General features: G+C 43.6%; 1 protein-coding gene across 2 annotated transcripts in view; it reads left to right on the forward strand.

The window, feature by feature from the left end:
• Nucleotides 1–543: 543 nt before the first annotated feature.
• The window catches only part of LOC121609627 (RNA-binding protein Nova-1-like), a 66,584-nt gene continuing 47,166 nt past the window's right edge, over nt 544–19,961 (forward strand). The window contains exons 1-3 of one of the 2 annotated variants that reach the window (XM_041941308.1): nt 544–700; nt 3,271–3,339; nt 17,553–17,696. In XM_041941308.1, coding sequence (XP_041797242.1) covers nt 544–700; nt 3,271–3,339; nt 17,553–17,696 — 370 coding nt within the window. The remainder of the gene's footprint in view (nt 701–3,270; nt 3,340–17,552; nt 17,697–19,961) is intronic. The other variant, XM_041941309.1, reaches the window with a different exon arrangement.

Raw genomic sequence — 19,961 nt, forward strand, 5'->3', positions numbered from 1 at the left:
TATTGTTTCACCGAAATTTCCTTTCTTTCTTCGGTTGATTTCGCCTCTTTGTCTCTCGGCTGTGTTTTTTTGTTTTGTTTTATTTATTGTTCCGTTTCGCTGGCCGTTGCAGAGGAGCGCCACCATCCTGCACTGCCTGACATGAGTACGCTCTTTTATCCGGTTGCAGCGGAATGACACACATATCCTAGCCCGCATATCAGAAGGTTGATGGAAGATTGACGCTTCATTTGCACGTTTTTAGTAGCCTAGATCATTCTCCATCTGCAGAGGTTTCGGATTTTCCCCCCTCTGACTCGATCATTTGCCGCTCCAGCGTTTCTTTCTTTCTGTCCCTGCGCAGCATCTCTGTACGCACGGCGCACCACAGAGAAACGCGCAGCTAACCTTCCCCGTCCGTAAGAAACAGGCGTATTTTCCAATTCCTAAATCGCTCTCGCCTCCTCTAAGGACTCATCTGCACGGCTACGCTGCGTAAAAAAAACGGGAAAAGGGGGGAATTAACCGCAAACGCAGCCCAAGCATCCAAGAGCAAGCTTGAAAATGATGGCCGGCGGAGCAGTACAGCAAAACGGGATTTTCTCAAATCCTCACCATCACAATCAACAACCACACATGGAGTCCGATCCCCCGGACTCACGTAAAAGACCCCTGGAGACTCCGACGGAGGCCAGCAGCACCAAACGCACAAACACGGGAGGTAAGAGCAGCGATGGGGATGCGGGGAGCTGTTCGGGTTTCGGTGAATGTTGCTTCGTCCTGAGGCAGGCAGAGAGAAAGCGGAGCAGGTTGATCTGATTCTTAGCGTACGCCGCGGCACGTTACAGCCGCACATTCATAGATCTGTGATTCAGTTACGCAGTGATACAAAAATAGATGGCACGATTTATTGTCCGATTTCTAATGAGCCGACAGTCATTTTCCATCAGCGTGAAAATAATCACGGGCCGCCGCTTTTGATGGAAAGGAAACAATGAGAGGGACAGAGGGGGATTTGGAGGGAAGCCGCCGGTTCCCTTCGCGCACATCCTGACTCTTTTAGCCTCTTTAGATCAGCCGAATTGGGTGTTTTTATTGCGTCTTAAGATTTACGCGCAGCCACAGCGGCCATGCTGGAGCCAAAATCAGGATGTAAACAAGTGAAAGCCAGATCAGGCTGGTGCGTGATCGCAGGCTCTCATCCCGTCGACGGATGACCTTGTGATAATCTCACACATCAGCCACCATTGCCGCTTTGTGTACAATTACACAAGCGGATAAACAAGCGGACTCATATTAACAGCAGGCCCGCGGCGAGCCGGAGAGAACAAGGCGAATCCAGAGCAGCTCAGAATGCGACAGTGTCTCTGTTATTGCAGCATGTCAGTGCCTCTATATTTTTGATCATTCTTTGCTGTCCTGATTTACCTGCAGCTCGGAGGGAGAGATTTTTTTCCTCTAAATTGTCCAATCATCTTTCTTCATTATTCTCTGGTTGGATGAAATATGGATATGTAACCATGGCAATCACCATATTTGGTTTTTGTTTACATGCTGTCATGCGCCAAGCATTCCCATCATCCAGCATTACAACCATCAGTAGCCTATCCTGGCCATGCACCCCATCATGGACATTTGGACATACACTACTTTTAAATGTGTTATTTACACAACACGTGTGCTGCATGCACGAAGGGAAGAGATGGTGAAGATTTTTAATATGCAGCTAAAGATTCTGAGTGTACAAGACTCCCTTAGAAATGTTCTAATTAGACCAGTGCAGACTGTTAAATGTGACTGTCACTGTGGACACGTCGGCCTATAATGCTGTGTGTAGGACAAAGAGAAATATGTCAATGTAGGGACTGAGAAAATATTCCTGTACAGAGAAGTTTAGAGTCAAACATTCAAGTCTTGGCCTTAGATAGATTTTGACAAAAAAGTTAATACATTTTTAGGTGACCTGCACCTTTAATGCTGAGATTGACGATTGATTTAAATGACTAATAAATGCAAAGAAAATGCATTTATTGATCCTGCTGCAGGTTTGATCAGAGAGGAACCTCCATCAGATTAGATACTGTGTCATTATTGACCTGATTACTCTCACAAAGCTCTAAATTTTGCATGATATGCTGATTTAGTCCAACTGGACATGAAGGTTGATGTTTTGAGAACATAAAATGTTAACAGACCTGTAGAGTTCGAGTGGTCTGTTCCTTTTAGTGCACAGTGAGTGGCACAATTTAAAAATCTAATCTTTAGACCATAGAGAGTCCTGAGATCAATACATTTTGGGCGACCAGGCCGGGACAGAAACAAACAGGACGGTCATTTTTAACAGTTTCTTCAGCTCCCATCAGGAAACATGACAGCCATCTTCAGGAGTAATTATTAAACAGAGAGAGCGTCCGGCTGAGGAGGGGTGAGCTGCAGGTTAGCGAGCAGCGTTTAACTGCAGATCGATGCAGCACTCGGAGCACTAAAGGCCCCTGCACGCTGTATGTGAAAACCCAAGGCTCCCCCTCAGGGGACCATCCTCCCGCCTCCGTTACAGTCAGACAGCTCGTCCATTTAGACAAATGAAAAGGTTGGGATGATGATGATGATGATGAGCGCAGCCAGGCTTTCACTCAGGCAGGGAGGACGGCCGCCGTGCCACCAGGTCAACTATCCCTCAGCCGGAAGCATCAGGCTGACGATCAGCTGACGTTTGGTTGAAAATGAACAAGTTATTCTCTCGCATACACACACACACACACACAAACACACACACACACACACTTCCCTACAGCCCCTTAAAATAAACAAGAAAGAGGAATCGGATCTTGGTTGCAGGTCTTTTGTGACAATTTTGCACTGACAGTTAAATCAATTCTACTTTTTAAATGTATTTTTTACTAATTACACGGGTGAATAATTTGGTCTTGGTGATCTCCATTGTGATTTATATTTAGAATTTGAATTAATCAGCTGACACAAATGAGATTACCCCAAATGGTTCTTTTATTTCACTAATAACACAATGCGGGAACTGTTTCTATTTCTGGCCCTTGATGCAGAAGAAAACATTCACCTTGTAGTTGTTGATTTCACCCAAATTGCTTTTCAGAAGCCATATATTTTCTCTGAGATTATGTTTTTGTATTTCTATTTTTAAACTGCGCTCAGGTTGCAGTTGTAAAGTTATAGAAGTCAAAGTGCTGCTAAGAGATCATATGGTTGTTTCTATGTATGATTAGTTTACGCCACACCCCCCACCCCCCACCCCTGTGCTTCCTCTCTCTGTAGTGGCCTTCCTGCAGCCCCTATTTGAAACTGAAGGAATTGTATTCCCTCACCAAGAAACTGAGACTCATGGTAAGAGAGACTTTGATTTTGATCTTCTTCCTGTTTTTTAATCTTTACTGTAACCTTCTTCAATGCAGGACTGATTCAGCAGTGACAGCACATACATGTTGTCTTCTCTATGGCCAAACTGCAGAGTGAAATCGAAATTTCAGGGCAATGAGGTCTGACTGCTGCAGGGCCTGACATTTAAATAGGATTTAAAGTAACATGTAACACCATCATATTCTACTCATGGTTCAGGATAATGCATGCTGATATTGTTTATATTGTGTGTTATCAATTCCATAACATCCATTTTCATGCTTTTTTATACAAATTCAGTGTTTCTTTTGTCATGATACCCAACATTACTGCACAGATGAGTCCTGATGACCTTTGACCTCATGCCAGCCATATCATCAAAGCATTTGGGTTGATGACTGCTGATGTATTGTTGAAATGTTCTTTCTCCGATTGTGCTCAAAGTGTGATATATGACAGCTACAGTGTGCACTGTGCAGCCGCTGCTCTGCAGAAATCACATGACTGCTGTGATGAGTGTTTTTCCTTTTTCACAGGTAGTTTAAAACCTAATGCAGGGCTCTGAAAGGAAGAAGAAAGCCTTTTAATTTTACACATTTTTCTCTTTATTGGAGCAGAAAGTTTTCAGGCATCACCCAACAGCTGCAGTTTAAAAATATATCCAGATGTAAGGAACAAGCGAAGGTTTTCCCATTCATGTCACTGAGACAAATGAACACGTGAGAGTAGACGCTTATCCGTGTGTGTGTGTGCGCGCGTGTGTGTGCGTGTAAAACACGACATCAGACAGAAAGAGCTGGTCAGCTGTCAGACAGTAGGAGTGGGATGATACGGGACCACTGTAACCCCTGAGGGTCATAAATCACAGACACATCTTCTGAAAAGCTGAAGGCCTTAAAGAAGAAAAGATCAATGACTAGCTGCAGTAGCCAGTGTTCACAGCCCTGCACCCCCCACCAGCCCTTTAATCCACCAACCCAAACCCATTCTTATTGCACACCCCCCACCCCCACCCCCAAACCAACGCCTCACCCCGACCAGCAGGGATCTCCCCCACATTAAAGGAATTAAGATTCCCCTCTGATCGTGCACATATATGATTAGAGACATTTAATGAGGTCATTGTTAATACATTTAGTATCAGAAGTTTAAAGTTAGATCACTTTCAAAGCCAAACTGGCTCATGATTGGCTAAAAGTCCTGCACTTATTTTATAATTTAAGGATATGCTGCTGTCGGCCAATCAGGACTCCGTATTTTTACTATGTAGGCTTTTATATTTTAAACGAAACTACATTTATTTAGAGAAAAACCCACAAAGAATGAATTATTTTCCAGTAAAGACAACCAAAAAGAAAATCAGAATATTATTCAGGAGAGTGGTGTTGAATACTTTTATACTATCGAGTAGTCACATGGTTCAGGGTATGAGGATATCTGATGCTACCGAGCAGAAATAAGACATTTTATTTCCCTAAATCACCTTAAATTTGTTACTAAATTATTTTTTCCCAAGAACACACACACACACATAAAACCGTACCGTAGTGGCTGCAGACATGCAGCAACAGTTTAAATACAGTCACAGTAGTTATGGAACACACAGGTTGAGAGGTTAAAGCATTTACAATTAATGCTCAGCTTTTGCACTGCATGTATTTTTGCATGTGCAATATTTTGGAATATCGTGTTTAAATTTCAACATTTCTAAGCCCCAAAATGATAATTTGCTTTTTTCATCGCCCGTGTTGACGTCTTCTGATGGAAAACAAACATCATTCAGACTGTGCGGGGCTAAAACTCTCCACTGACACGACAGAGTGATATTTGTTGAGGGTACTGCAGAACGAGTAATGATAACCCAGTGCCCAACAGCAGCTTCTCAGCCTAATTGAAATGACTCAGATTCTGTCCGTTCAAAGCAAATGCAGCTCTCAGAGAAAAATAAAACCTGCTTGTATAAGCCATTAAGAAGTCTTATGTAAGTGCAAACTAAATAAATTGGGTGTTTTTTTTATTTCATGTAGGTGGCCAGAAAATGAGCGTAGAGGCCTACAGGTTTAAGAGTCAGGGAAAAGTTTTAGACCTGGACGCTCAGACCTTTTAGTCCGTTCATCACTTCGTATGAAAGGCATTCACTTCTCGTTTTTCTCCTCCTCTGTCTGTAAGATATAATGCATTCATTTAGCAAATGGATGGACTGGCAAGCCGATGTTGGGAAGGAGGAGGGGGGCCTTGAAATGCCCTTGCCAAGTGACATTAGGGGACTAGCGGCAGGCCGGAAGATTCCTCTGTGTGTGTGTGTGGTTGTCTTTGTGTTTTCTGTCTGACTTTATTCGCAAAAAGCCGAGATGAAGTTAAATGAGTGGGATGAAGAGGTGTGTAATTGATGTATTGCGCTGCGGATGGACGACATGCACGCACACACACACACACACACACACACGTGCATGCTGTGTATAGAGCCTTGGCGGCGTGAGACGGGCCCTTTGATGCTATTGATCCAAGTGTTTTCTGCGGCTCCTGGAGCTGAGCGAAGCATCTTTTTTTGGGTCATCCATACAAAGGAGAGCTGCCTTCCTCACATTGATTGGCTGTCCGGGCTGAGGAGGAAGAAGCCCCACGTTTGGCTGTGAACGCTCAAAAATAGACACCAGGCAGAGAGGACTGAGCCTTAAATACCACTAAAACTGCAACAGCATGAGCCCGATATTTTTATTGAAGGAAATGATAAGTTCAGAACTGTTGAGATGTTTTCTTAGAAAATACACAGAGTTGTATTTTTCAGACGTTGAGAATGAGCAGAGTTCGCGGCTTTATTCTGGTTATCTTGTGGAACACGACGTCCTCTGCTGTGAGATGCCTGTTTTGTTCATTCGCGAGCGTTTCTGGGCTGCGCTCCTCTCTTCCACTCTCTCCACCTTCCTCTCCTCCTCATCCATACTAATCATGCTCTACTTCAAACCATCACGACTGCACCCTCCGCTTGTCCTCCTTCACCCCCGTCCTCCCATCATTTCATCCTCCACCCACCCCCTCCATCAATCGCAGACTGCCATTGACAACGCTCGCTCGGCAATCGTTTCCGAGGCTGTCGGTCGATTCGCAGCCGCCGCCAGCGGGACCCTGCCAGTGCTAGCTGCGACTCTCCTTCTCCTCCTCCACCCTCTCCTCTTCCTCTTTTTTTTTTTTTTCAAGCCACTGCGTCAAAGTAAAAAAAAGAAGCCATTGTACAGGGTGGGGTGAAGGGGATGAGAGGTGGGAATATTTCCACAAAGGGAGGCGTGCGATTGGTGGAGCGAGACGCCAGTCACAGCTAGCTGGTCGCTGATAGGTGAGGAGAGCAGGGCGGCGATGAATATGGATAAGGGAGTGATGAAAGGGCCGATGCAGTGAGGACGACTGGAAGGGCCCCCTCCTCTGAAATAGTCTTGGTCCATGAACAATACACACCGGTTTTCACACACACACACACACACACACACACACACTGAAGGCAGAGAAAGGAGGCGGCTGCTTCAGCTATCTTTGTTAGCGTAGCCACCATGTCTGCTTCGATCTCTGTGCAGACGGCCTGATGATGGGCATCGTTTTAGTATGGAAGCATTTGATTGGTTCTCTCTTTAAGATTAATGTCTGTTTCATGATGTTGTTCTATCAGATTACTCTGTCGGGTTTCTGTTTACGATAAGTAGACAGAGGTGTTACCTCGTCTATTACTGACCAGAACTTCATGTCTTTTTCTATTCTATTCCACATTTCTGCAGTTTTTAGGCAACCCGGTCTATAAATAATGTTTCAGAGGTCCATAATTTACTCTGATCTTTGCTACAAACTGTTATTATTTTTCTTAATAAAGAGTTGAGAGTCATTTTCACATCAAAATGACCTCCATTTTAAAAACAGCCTCTCTAAGAGAACGATTGCTGGCATCAAAACAAAGCACAGCATTCGATGCTGCTGGTGTCATGAGTCACCTTGATACTGAGGAGGAGAAAAGCTCTTTTTTTAAGAACACACTTGTCTGTTATTTGGCAAAACAGGCCAAATGAAAATGATGTTTCAAGTTGCTTTACATGCATCTATGAATTAGACCAATTCTTCTCCAAATATTTGATCATTTAAAGGGGCTGCTGGCAGCTTCTGAATCCAGTGATGAAGAAATGGGAGCTCCTTTGCTCACTGAACGTCACCTCCTTTAATCTACACTGAATAAACGGTGTGAGAAAAGTGAAGCGTTGAGACACTGCGGAGGAGAGAATGATGAAGTTAGAGATATTTCCTCTGCGAGCTCTCTGTGTTTATGAGCGATGGCGCCCATCTTTCAGAATGAAGACAGCTGGTCAGAGCCTCACTGCTGGAGAGCTTTACATGCTTGTGTGTGTGTGTGTGTGTGTGTGCGTGTGTGTGTGTGTGTGTGAATGCTACCTCCCAACAAAAGAGCAGAGGACTGGAGGGGGTGTGTTAGACAAAGCCTGCCCCCCTTAACTCTCCCTGCTTAGGGGAGATGAATATTTTCCAAGTCCCCAGAGGTCAGAGCCCCCCTTCCTCAGCTGAGGCCACGTTCACGCTGCTGCACTTCAGACTTTCTCCCTAACGTGGGACTCGCGTCTGATGTTTCGACACAAAGCTGCTCAAGATTCTGGTCTGGGCCGCTGTGGTGCAGCTGACCCAATTTTGTTTGAGAGACGGATTGGGATATTTTTGGGATGAAACTGCTGATTGACCATATCGAGAGCTGATTTCTGTTATCGGTTCAGGGGTTTCCTCAGATATATGGTCCTGTTAAGGTGGAAACATTTCTGAAAGAGCATTTATACCGTCATGAAACAGTGAGACTGACCAATGAAATACCAGGATAGTTTTTATTCTGATGCTCATGTGGATTGACTAATTATGATAAAAAATGCACCATATCCAATTCTTTAGATGTTTGATAGCAGGTTGTTATCTGTTTTAATAAGAGACCAATGCCGGCCAGATATGTAATAGGCCTATATAGAACAAAGAGCAGAGAGACTAGTTACTTATGTAATGACGGTTCTCTGAATTCTGGCCAGCTGGTGAAGGTGGTGTGTAATATCTGGATTTCCACCATTCGTGGTCTGGAACAATGAAGTAGAGCTTTCTTAAACACAGCCAAACGTTCTTTGCTGGTTTTATATGATGTGCAGATACTATAGACTAAAGACTGCGTCTAAAAGGAAGTGACTGCACATGTATTTCACAAACTACAGCTCTTTAAACTCTAAAAACTCTGCGTACTCGGAGCATTTCCTCTGTTTCCCCGGTGAAGAAGTGACTGTAGGCATGCTTGTCAGAGTGAAGTGTGTGAGGAAAAGCAACAGAACATGAGAAAAGATTTGTGATCTTCAGCCCCCCTGCCCCGCCCCTGCAGGCCTGTGGACACCAGATCCTAGGATTTGAGCCTCCAATCCCCCAGCATGGAGAGCCTATTCTGGGCCTGGCGGGTCCGCAGGGGCCTTAGCAACAGATTGGACTGTTTACTCATCCAGTTATGTCGTGGTGGAGGACCATTTATTATTTATTGTGAACGACCTCTACGTCTCGCTCTCCCTCATCCTAAATTTTTGACCCACAGAACCTCAAAGGTGAACAGACACCGTTTTTGGTTTTCGTAACACACACATACACACACAGCCGTTACAGTTGCAGTGTGTATATGGACATATATTACTCATGTTGTGGGGCCATAAATCTCCTTCCTTATGGGGACAAAAGTCCCCACAATGTGACTCATTAAATGTGCATCATTAGAGTTTAGCCTGAAGGCTTTGACTCAGGTCAGGGTTCAGGTAAAGGTCAGGGTTCGGGTTTGGCAAGTAGTGGTTATGGTTAGGGTTCAGGTAAATGAATGTAAGTCAATTCAATGTCCTCTGAAGTGTTGAAAACATGACAGTATGTGTGTGTGTGTGTGTGTGTGTGTGTGTGTGTGTGTGTGTGTGTGTGTTGCTTAGAGCAGTGAAAACAAAGACCCTCATCACAGCATCCAGTAGGGAACCCTGTAGTTACTCAGCTGCAGACACACCATCTACACACACACACACACACAGAACTCTGTGTCTTCTGTGTGTCTCTCGACACAATGAGGTAGACGATCCAACAAGCCTTTGTCTGAAGCATACTGAGGCCTTAACTCCCGTACTACATTCAAACACAGCAATGTTTGAACATGTGCACCACCCAGATTAAATGTTAGCATTGTACGTTTCTGCAAGCCACGGATATGTCTTTACATTTCTTTACATCCTTTATGATTATTTACATTTCAGTCTTCAGCCGTGTGTTGTGAGAAGGCTGTGGTCGAGGTCTGCTTCGGTTTAGGCACAAAAACCACTTGGTTTCACGAGGAAAAGATCATGTTCTAGTCACAACACACACGCCTGGAAAACGTCCCGATCTCTTGAGAAAAATATACGTTTGTAGCCACAAACACGGCTTGAACAGCGGTGCAGTAGTCTGGTCTATCTGATACTCCACCACCAACCGACCTTGGTGGCCTTAATGTAACTAGGAAGCCACATTTAGATAAAAACCTCTTTTATAAGAGACCTAAAAAACATATGAAATGTACAAATTTAACCCGTCGTACAATGCCAGCATTTTATTCTTGTGCAACAGCCTCCTGCTCTCTATATGACATTAAGGTCATTGTCCGTGTCCTAAAGTGTCTTGCATCCTTTTAGGAACCCCACAAAAGACTCCCTCAGCACTGTCTGACAGCTAAAACATTAAGAAGTAATCAGTAACAATCACCACATCTGTAATTATGGTGTTTTTCTTGTTCTTATTTGGACTGAAAGTTTACATGCTCATTATGTTGTCAGCATGAAAGAGTCGCTGCACACGGGGGGGGCTGAGACGCGGGATCTTTGATGATGCTTCAGATTAACTAGTGCAGAAAATAGTTGCAGAGAACAATGAGTCTGACATCATGCTAAGACATCAGGTTCTGCCGCTAACACAGCAGTGTGTTATTTGTGGTTATTTTATTGGCCTAAGCAGCCATGAACCTGACGTTATGGTTTGACTTTTGTTTTTTTTCTCCAAGCATCAATAAGACTTTGTCTTTTCAGCTTTTTTCTCCAAAGAATGAATTATTTCAAGCTACCCCAAGACATTTCGCACAAACACCCAAGAGAAGGGACGTTTTTTCTTTCACCATCACTTTTAGATGTGCTCAGCAGTGAGAGGGAATATTGCGTGGGTGAGCGCTACGTGACCTCCATCGGATTTTGAGGTTAGTGTTAACACTGATGGGTCAGACGTGGCCAACAGAGCCTCCGGCTGCTTATTATGCTTGGATAGACTGGCAAGCATAAGTATCACCTGCACCCCTGGGACGTGGGATGACATGCCGAAGGGAGTGTGGGGTATAATTGCACATAATTAGAATTTGCAACTGTGACAGGTAGATAAATGTGGCTTGGCTGTTCTGAAACTGGTAGAAATGCACCCCGACTGTGCTCTTTGTGGACGGGGTCCACACTGGATCAGGATGACACCGGTGACATGGGTGGCAGGATAATTCATCAAAATTAGGTTTTTACTTTTGTGTTCTCCGTAGTGACATTAAAGCAGTTACAACTGGACGGATGATAGTGAACAAGATATCTCAAACAAGTTAGCAGCTTCACTCCAGAAAGCAACAATTATGTTTAAAATTCATGCATCCACTCTACTGTTGACTGTTAATAACTGTTATACCATGGGAGCCTCTCTATTAATTCTTATAATTTCAATATTAGTATGATCATATAGACTCACAAATCTATGAAGTGCACAAAACATCACATCCCTAAGTACAGAGCAGGCTTTAGAGTCTGCTAATGTGTCTTAGATGGATAAAAAGCTCTTTATCATTGCACACTAAGAGCTTTACCTTTGAAAGATGCATCACTTTGTGGACTGATACATGTGAGAGGCTTTTAAAAAAGCAGAAAAACCTGATGAAATTTGAGGAATGTTGATAGATCTTCCCTGTAAACAGTGTCATCCAGCATAGTGCAGTGTGGGAGGAAGAGGCAGATCGTGCTGCATAGTTTTAGCTTTTTTTATACCTCTAAGTTAGTTCATATTTATGAAAATTGAGTCATGGCAGTTATCAAACCTGCTAAAAGCTTATTTCCAAAGCATAATTCAGTCTGTTACATAACCATATTAACAAACTCAGCACTGGAAGTCTGCAGTGGTCTTTAATGATACAGATGTTGGAGGGTATTGAATCTCACAGCCTTGTTTTGCATAAACATCTGTTTCCAAAAAATTTTCTGTATGACTATAATCGATAGTCGTTTTTACAGGACGCACTGGGGCTCAGAAATCGTCTGTTCTAGGACAGTATATGCATTTTTTAATGCTCGCCATGGTAACAGATTCAAGTGTTACCATGCAACAGACACAAGCGATGAACACGAGTCACTCATTAGGTCGTCGTACATACACGATGACTCATGTTGCCAAGGTGTGTAGGCTTGTTTATAAGACGTCGGAAATGCTATGTTTGTCGAAGAGGTGTTTGTGAGTGTGTGCGCTCTGTTTTCCGCTGTAGACAAGCGTTCGTGTTTGTGTGTGCCTGCATGTGTGTGTGTGTGTGTGTGTGTGTGTTTCGTATTTACCAATTCCCCAGCCTTATTAATACAGGCTGGTTATAATTAGCTTGCCTCCATCTAAAGCAGGTCAGTCCAAGGCTTCGTTCTTAAAGTGGGTCACTGCAGCACACTGAGGAGAGGAGAGGAGGAGAAAATGGAAGGTGACTAGGACTGAGAGGAAAGGAGGCAAGACGAAAGGAAAGGAACAGAAAGGAAAGGAGGTGAAATGAGAGGAGAAGAGAGAGGTAACAAGGATGAAGGAGGAGAAGAAGGAGAAGACAGACAGTTTTAGGCCACAACCATGTGACATTTTTTCAAGCTTAAACACAAAGTGCTGCTGTAAGCGATGTTAGTATCAGAGCAAAAACTTTATCAGCACAATAAACATTACATCAGTGTTGTTACTGTGCAGCTAATTAGGGATAGCCAGCTCGCCTGAGGTTCCCAAAGATAAGGGTGTTGTTACTAAAATGAAAAAATAGCTAAATATGGACAAGAGTTAGTCACCATGCTCGCACTTTAAAAACGAGGATTAGGAGCCTGTTCTGAAATGAAGTCATGTTTCTCATCAGGAAGCTGTAAGAGCTTGGTGACGTGCCGCAGTGCAGCTGAAGGTTGACATGAGTTGCTCGGGGCTGGGCCCCAAAAATACGCCACATCCATCCCAAACACAAGGTTTGGAGGAGACGTATGTCTGCTGCAAACAAAGCGCTAAAAAATAACTGAAAGAAGGGGTGAAACACATTCAACAAGCATCCTTAAATCAGCCAAAGTGTCACATCTTCAGCTGTTGTTCAGATGAAATCCAGCGTAGTGAGCAAGAGGCTGAGGTGGAAGCTAACCACCAGTTAAATATATCAGCTTGTTAGCATTCAGCATTTTGCTAGCATGATCAGATCTACATCTTTACAATGTATTGAGAGAAGGAGCCAACGGATGGTTACAGATGAGAAAGTGGGTAAGAGAAGGTTGGTTTCTGCATCCTCTGAGCTCCCTGCAGCTTGTGTTTCATCACTAGCAGAGCTGAGGAAGGGCAGGGGAGTGTCAGGTTTTCCTGTCTGTGTGCTCATGCTTTGACTTGGCTGAACACTCAGAGATGAGAACAGAGCCCACCCAGTATTTCTCACTCTGAACACTGTACCGCTACAATCCCTTTACAAACTTGAACAGTTTGGAGCACAGACAGCAAACGTTTGGTGGGAATGGAAGGAGCGACATGTCATCAGTTGAGATTTTCAGTGTTTGAAAGAAACCACGTCTATCTAGTTGCATAACATTAGGACACGTTTGCAGAGTGTACTTTTTTGCAGTTAGTGTTTTCTTCAATATTTCCAATCATAAAAAAATAATAATAATTTAATCATATACTGTCAATTCACAGTGTTTCTAACCCTCACAAACATGCTCCTAGCATGAATTGGGGACCTTTTCCGTCCCACATGACGTGAACCTGGAATTATCCCACTTGAGTTGAGTCTTTACACACCCGCAGTCTTGAGTGGAGCTCTAATCTAACCATGCAAAATAAGTGAAAAGACCTGTGTGGGTGCAACATTTGTGTTAAAGGTCTTTCAAAAAGAGATCAGCTGTGAGCTTGAAGGAAAGTTGGGGACTTTTAGGCACTATTTGTTGGTCAGAACAGGGATTCAAGTTTCAGCAGATGCTCTTAAGCCGCTGTGTGTCAGAGATATTTAAAGCCTGTTCACACCCATGTTCTGTCCATGCAGGAGTATTCATTTGTCAGACATCTTCTCAGGACTCGAGGTTTGTACAGACACCTTTTTTTTAGGTGTGTGACTTTTGAGACCTCGGCAAACTCCCAGCATCTCTTTGTTAAATTACTTATCAACCTGAGCAAACTAAATGTATTCATAGTGAGGTGTCACAAACACTTCAGTTCCACTTTGTTGCAATGTAAGTGTAATTTAAAGGGTGTTATAGCCATTAAAGGGTATTTAGTAATCCTCAGTGCAACCTTATTGGATCATAAATCATCCAACTAGTTCACAATCAATGCAGGATATTTTTAATGCATGTGTGTTTTTACAGTTTAGTGTCTCCAGTTGTTCACCTGGGTAACAGACAGGGAACAGCTGTGTTACGAGGTGCCTTGCCCTTGTGAGAAAGTGTGCCCCTGTAATAATAATCCTATTTTAATCTGCCTCCTGAGGTTATGTGTCCTGGATTATCAAATATGAAGAATTCTGCAAGGGAGGGAAGATGAGACACAGTGAATCAGTGGCAGTTTAAAGAGACATAACACCGCAAAACCACTGTGCAAAGAGCTGTTATTAGATTCACAACCTCCAGGAACAGTTTCTTCATAGAATTATATGAAAGAATAAATTCTTTTTAAAAATATATTATTGCTGATGTCAAGGCTAAAGAGATTAAGGATTTCTCACAGAGTCCTCACAAGATCTTCAGCGTAGTCTGGTCGAATTTCATTTTAATTCATTTTTGATTAAACAATGTGTGATTTTAAATCACGCTGATGAAGTCATGGTGGCATTCTTTCTTAAGCTCCTCAGTGAAAAAATTATCAAATAAACTATGGTTTTGTTGAAGATTTAAGGCTTTACAGGGTCAGGCAGTGGGATTCTGCCATGCAGGTAGTTTTGTTTGATTTGCTGACGGTTTGAGGTATTCACCTCTGACATGTCTGATGCCACCACAAAACAATGGAGGTGAATGGAAGTTTATTTTGCTGCTCAAAGCAATGAAAAAGTATATCTGAAAAAAAAAATCAAAAGCAGTGTTTCTTAGCAGGTCTGTTGAATTGAGCCCTCAATATAAGCCGTGAAGATGTTCTTTAATTTAAAGAAAGTTAACTTTGGTACATAATGGTTCAGTTTTGGATGCTGAACACGCAGGCAGGTCGAAGAAGAAAAAGCGAGCCTTAGTAACCAGAACTGAATCCAGACAAACAAAACAGGCAGGAAAAAAACTGCAGGAGCAGGCAGGGGGAAAATAAAAAAACAAAGAAGAAGTACAAATTACCAAAGGAATAACAAACCAGTTTGGCACAAGCAGGAAACAAATGCAGGACAAGAGAACAAACACAGACGACCTGACAACTGGAAGAGGGAAACACACTGACTAAACCCAAGAGAGGGAAGACTAACGAGGGACAGGTGAAACTAATCCACAATCACAAGGGCGGGAAACAAACAAAGACAGGAAGTAAAACAAAGCACACATGAGGAGAAACTCTTTCAACATAAAAGAGGAAATAACTAAAACCCAGAACCATGACAATAATGGCATTTTATTTAGAAAGACGCGACATCTCACTGGGTTCATTTCTTGCAGTTTTTGGGACTCTTATGATCTATAATTTGCCATAATTTTCTGAAGCAAACAGGCTCGTAGCTGAAATAGCCCTTTAAAGGGGAAGGAATGAGGCACTGAGTGTGAGGTAGTGCTGCAGTTTATTTGGCCTTTGACCCATGGCTTGTTGGTATCATCACCATGGAAACAAAGGCATGTGGAATTGCTATACACCCAAACACACCCACCCACACACACACACACACACACACGCACACACACATGCATACACCCATACGTCTCTGCTGATGAACCTCTGACACAACGCCTCCATGTTTCAGTCATTGTGATTCTGCACCGACGGGCAGGTCGGTGGTTCTTCCTGAGCCAGACAGTGGGAGGAAGAGAACTGCAGTGGCCTGCGAGGGTCAGACATCTCTCTCGCTCTCACTGTATTGTTAAAGAAGCAGCAGGCTACAACCAAAAGGTCGCGGGTCCAGTTCCAGTCTTGCTTCAGGTCAGCGTGTCACTGAAGCCCCTGAATGTGTCTCCGCTCTGAATGAACCCAAAATGATTAAAATGACCTTTCAGTTTTCTTCACTTCGTAGTTTTTCGCAAAACCTGAAGCACGACTGTTGAACGCTGTTTGTTCCAGGGAGCGGAGCATTGGCGTGAAAATGTCAAACCTTATTAAGTCAGTCGACACACCTGTAATTGAGGTTGTTTTCAGTTCATATGCAAATACAGAAGCTTCTCCAGAGATCCACGAGAGAACGCGCTCATGTTTACTAGCCTGGATGGTTTGTGAAGCTGCACGGCTACAGTCTCCGCTAAGGATGCTCACGATTATTTCTTCAAGAGCTCTTAATGAGCATCAAAAATCTAAAACTCATAAGGTGCAGTGAAGTGCAGCAAGCTGCCACTCATTAGTATGAAAGATGCTGTTCTACAGTTTTTAGACCGTATTTGTTGGTCTTAATTTATCCGCACATTTATTGTTCAGTGCTTGAATACCTGAGGCAACATTTGGGAGTATGGAAAGGGAGATAGAGATTATAAACAAATAACAAAAAAGAACTAGAGCCAATGCAAAGACGTTACTGATGAATTCTACTTCTCTTGGTTAGCAGCTGCGTTTTGAGGAAACTAAAGCTTGATGTCTTGGTAAAATGGACAAAGGTGGTGAGATGTTGGCACTTTTTTTAAAGGATGGAATGGTTCATCACTTCTGTTGCAAGGTCCTCCTTTTCCTCCTTCGGGATGATTACACAAAATAATTTTTCTATATGAATCCGACTTCAGCTTCGGCTCATGAAGTCACTCAGAGACATATTTATTCCATCAGGCCAATTAGATGAGCTCAGTGCTGAAAACAGTCAAAACAAAGCGCGAGGCCACATGAAACAGACGGCGTCTTCCTCTCACATCCAGAGTTTACACTGTGTTCCTCAATGCAGGTGCAGCTCCATGTCAGCAGGATGAGAATATGTGATTCTGCTGCGCTCGGCTGCTTTGTGTTTGTTTATGCGAGCTGATCTGCACATGTTAATGAGTGCATGTGTGTGTGTGTGTGTGTGTGTGTGTGTGTGTGTCATGGCAGCCATGTGGTGTTATGCATTCGCGAGGCGTTGCATCCACAAGCGTTGGTTGAATCTGATTAGCTTTAATAACAAAACCGACGAGAAGCATATTCCTCAGCTCCCTCCCCTCGCGCCAAGGCAGTGACGAGGACCAGATTCCTCGTGCCCGGCGCTGAAATTAGATCAGACCAATCTGGAGAGAGTGTTTAGAGGCTCGCGCAAATGGACATGCAGAGAAAGGGGAGAGATAACGCCGACAGCGAATCATCTGATTATGGAAATAATTAGTTGTCATGGATATCAGTCATCGTTTGATGTGATTGGGTGGATTTATGCAGCTTCAGGAAGCCTTGGATGGCCGGTGGAGAGGGAGCGGCGGGGGGGGGGGGGGGGGGGGGGGGGGGATAGAGAGACAAATTATTCTGCTTTGGCGTAGTGATGCGGCACCGACTCACATCTGTTCTGTCAGACTGTGATTACTGACAAACACTTAGCTTCCACTTCACAGTTTACGCTCATTCCATTCCTGCATTGGATGAGAAATTCTTTTTTTCTGCATTTCCAACTGTAAAAATGCTGGAAATTGTTTCTAACGCAGGAAAAATAGAAACAAGGCGGGCATGAGGGAAAAGGTTCAAACAGACGAATAATGTTTTTCTTTTTCAGCTTTATTTGAAGTTAAACCAACATAACCTGCAGTAGCTCTCTCTGATTTCCTGTTTCCTGTTTCCTGCTGCAGAGGAAGGCGAGTACTTCCTGAAGGTTTTGATTCCCAGCTATGCGGCAGGTTCGATCATCGGGAAGGGAGGTCAGACCATCGTCCAGCTGCAGAAAGAGACCGGAGCCACCATCAAACTGTCCAAATCCAAAGACTTCTACCCCGGTAAGACACCACCACTGCTGCCGCTTCCGATGGGTGGATGGATGAAGGGGTTCAGAAAGTGAAGCAGCACTTCATCCTTATACACACTGTTAATTCACTGGCTTTGTAATCAAGTTTTTGTTTTCTTTAGGCATTAGAAATGACAAATTCTAGTAAATCTAATGTATTCTGGAAGATTCTGACCAAAACAGAGAAGCATTAAAATGTTGCTCAGTACAGTCATTTTGTGCATATTTGACCAGTTACACAGAAAAATAACACAACAAGCTGATGATGAATCAGGAAACCCTGTTTAAGCAGTGTCTATGAGGAGGAGTGTTTCTTCATCAGCAGAACAATAAGGAGGGGGTGATGGATGGATGGATGGATGGATGGATGGAGGGATGGATGGATGGATGGATGGAGGGATGGATGGATGGATGGATGGAGGGATGAAGGGATGGATGGATGGATGGATGGATGGATGGATGGATGGATGGAGATGCGTGCAGAACATCTACCGATCCATTTATCCTTTTAAAGCAAGTGAAGGATGGAGGGAATGTGTCAGGATGAATAGATGGATCAGTGCAAAGTGTTTTGAACCATTAAGGAAACTTTTCATTAAAGTTAACACACACACTCACACGCACACACACACATGCACACACACACACACACACACCGTATATATGTATATAAATATATATACATATATATATATAGAAAAATACAAGTCTTAAGCTGAGTGACATCTGAGTGAGTTGTTGTTATGCACTAAAATGACAATTAGAGCCTTGTTTCAACAATGTGGGATTTCTGAATTTATAAAGGCTACGTTGTCTGTGTGTGTGTGTGTGTGTGTGTATGCACGCCCTGGTTGTGTGGACAGAGGGGCCTTTACTAGACCCTCGTTGCACATGATTCCAACCAAACCCTTAAAAACAGTTCTCTGAAGTTGTGAGGATCTGCCAAATTGTCCTCACTCTGCTGGTTAAACCTTGTCCTGGTCCTCACTATGTATCAAGCAGAGACACACACAGTCTACCAGAGATCAGGATTACAGAATCAGAGGTGAAGATGTGACATGTGACTGGAGCAGTGAGGAGGGGCTGTGATCTGTGTGTGCGTGTGTGTGTGTGTGTGTGTGTGTGTGTGTGTGTGTGTGTGTGTCAGTCTGCTCGTGCTGTCCTGCTGTGAGTCGAAGGTTTGGGTTGTTTGTTTGAGCTGTGGAAAAGACGAAATGGATAGCAGCATGCACGATGTTTCCAACTAAACACGTGAAAGTGCTGCCCTGTGTGCTATCAAGTACATCTATACACTAAAGATAACACGGTTTATTGGTTGTAATTCTCATAAATACATCCTTATAAATAACAGAGGTAGTAGAGAGGACGGTGGGGAGGATTAGGGTTAGGCCACCTAGATTCCTGGTGAGTTAGAAAAAGATTGGTCAGTCAGTATTTAACCAAGACTTCTCCTAACCTCAACCAAGTGCTTAGAGCCGCCTCAACCAAACACACAACCATAAAATCTGATTCCTGCTTCGTTGCCAGCAGTGGATGTTGTTGTAAAACACATTGAGAGTGACGGATTGGCAGGTTTTTAACCACACGTGGATTTGTGTGTAATCCTGCGGACATTTCCAGAACTGAGAAGAATATCAGGTGAAATACGACATGTGTGCGTCTTCCTGTGGTCTGACTCGCTCTCTGCCTCCTCGTTGTAGAACCTCAAACCACGTGGAAAAACAACGTTGTGTCCAGACTTAAGTGCCTTCATATGCATACAGTTCAGTTGTGTGTACTCAGTGGCAGAATGATTCATTGCGGTGAAACATGTTTATGTGACCCAAGCCTATTACTACGATGCACGCTTTCCTCTCTGAAATAATATTCACAGCCTCGAGGGTTCCTGCACGAAGTGAAATAACCTCCAGAGATAAAATTACAGTCACGTGCTCATTCTGAGACAAGGCGTCAGCAGTCGTGCTTAACAATCCCACCTCCAGTTAAACTCCCGGCGACTTCCCCGTGTTGTCGTAGCGCCCGTGGAGTCTCTGATGTAATCGCTGCCCCCGAGCCAATCACAGCATGAGGTTTCTCCGGCGCTGCTAGAGACTTGTTGGACACACAGTGTGCCGCTCTTAAATATGTTTCAGAGCTTCAGCCTGGAATCCATGTTGGAAATTCAAGGTGTTTTTTTTCTGCAGCTCTGTGTGGCCATTTGCACACAGAGCTGCTGAAAATGTCAGTTAATGAGACAAAGAGTTTTAACAATCAGCTA

This window comes from Chelmon rostratus, chromosome 7, assembly GCF_017976325.1.
Source record: "Chelmon rostratus isolate fCheRos1 chromosome 7, fCheRos1.pri, whole genome shotgun sequence".
In the NCBI taxonomy this organism is placed as follows: Eukaryota; Metazoa; Chordata; class Actinopteri; order Chaetodontiformes; family Chaetodontidae; genus Chelmon; species Chelmon rostratus.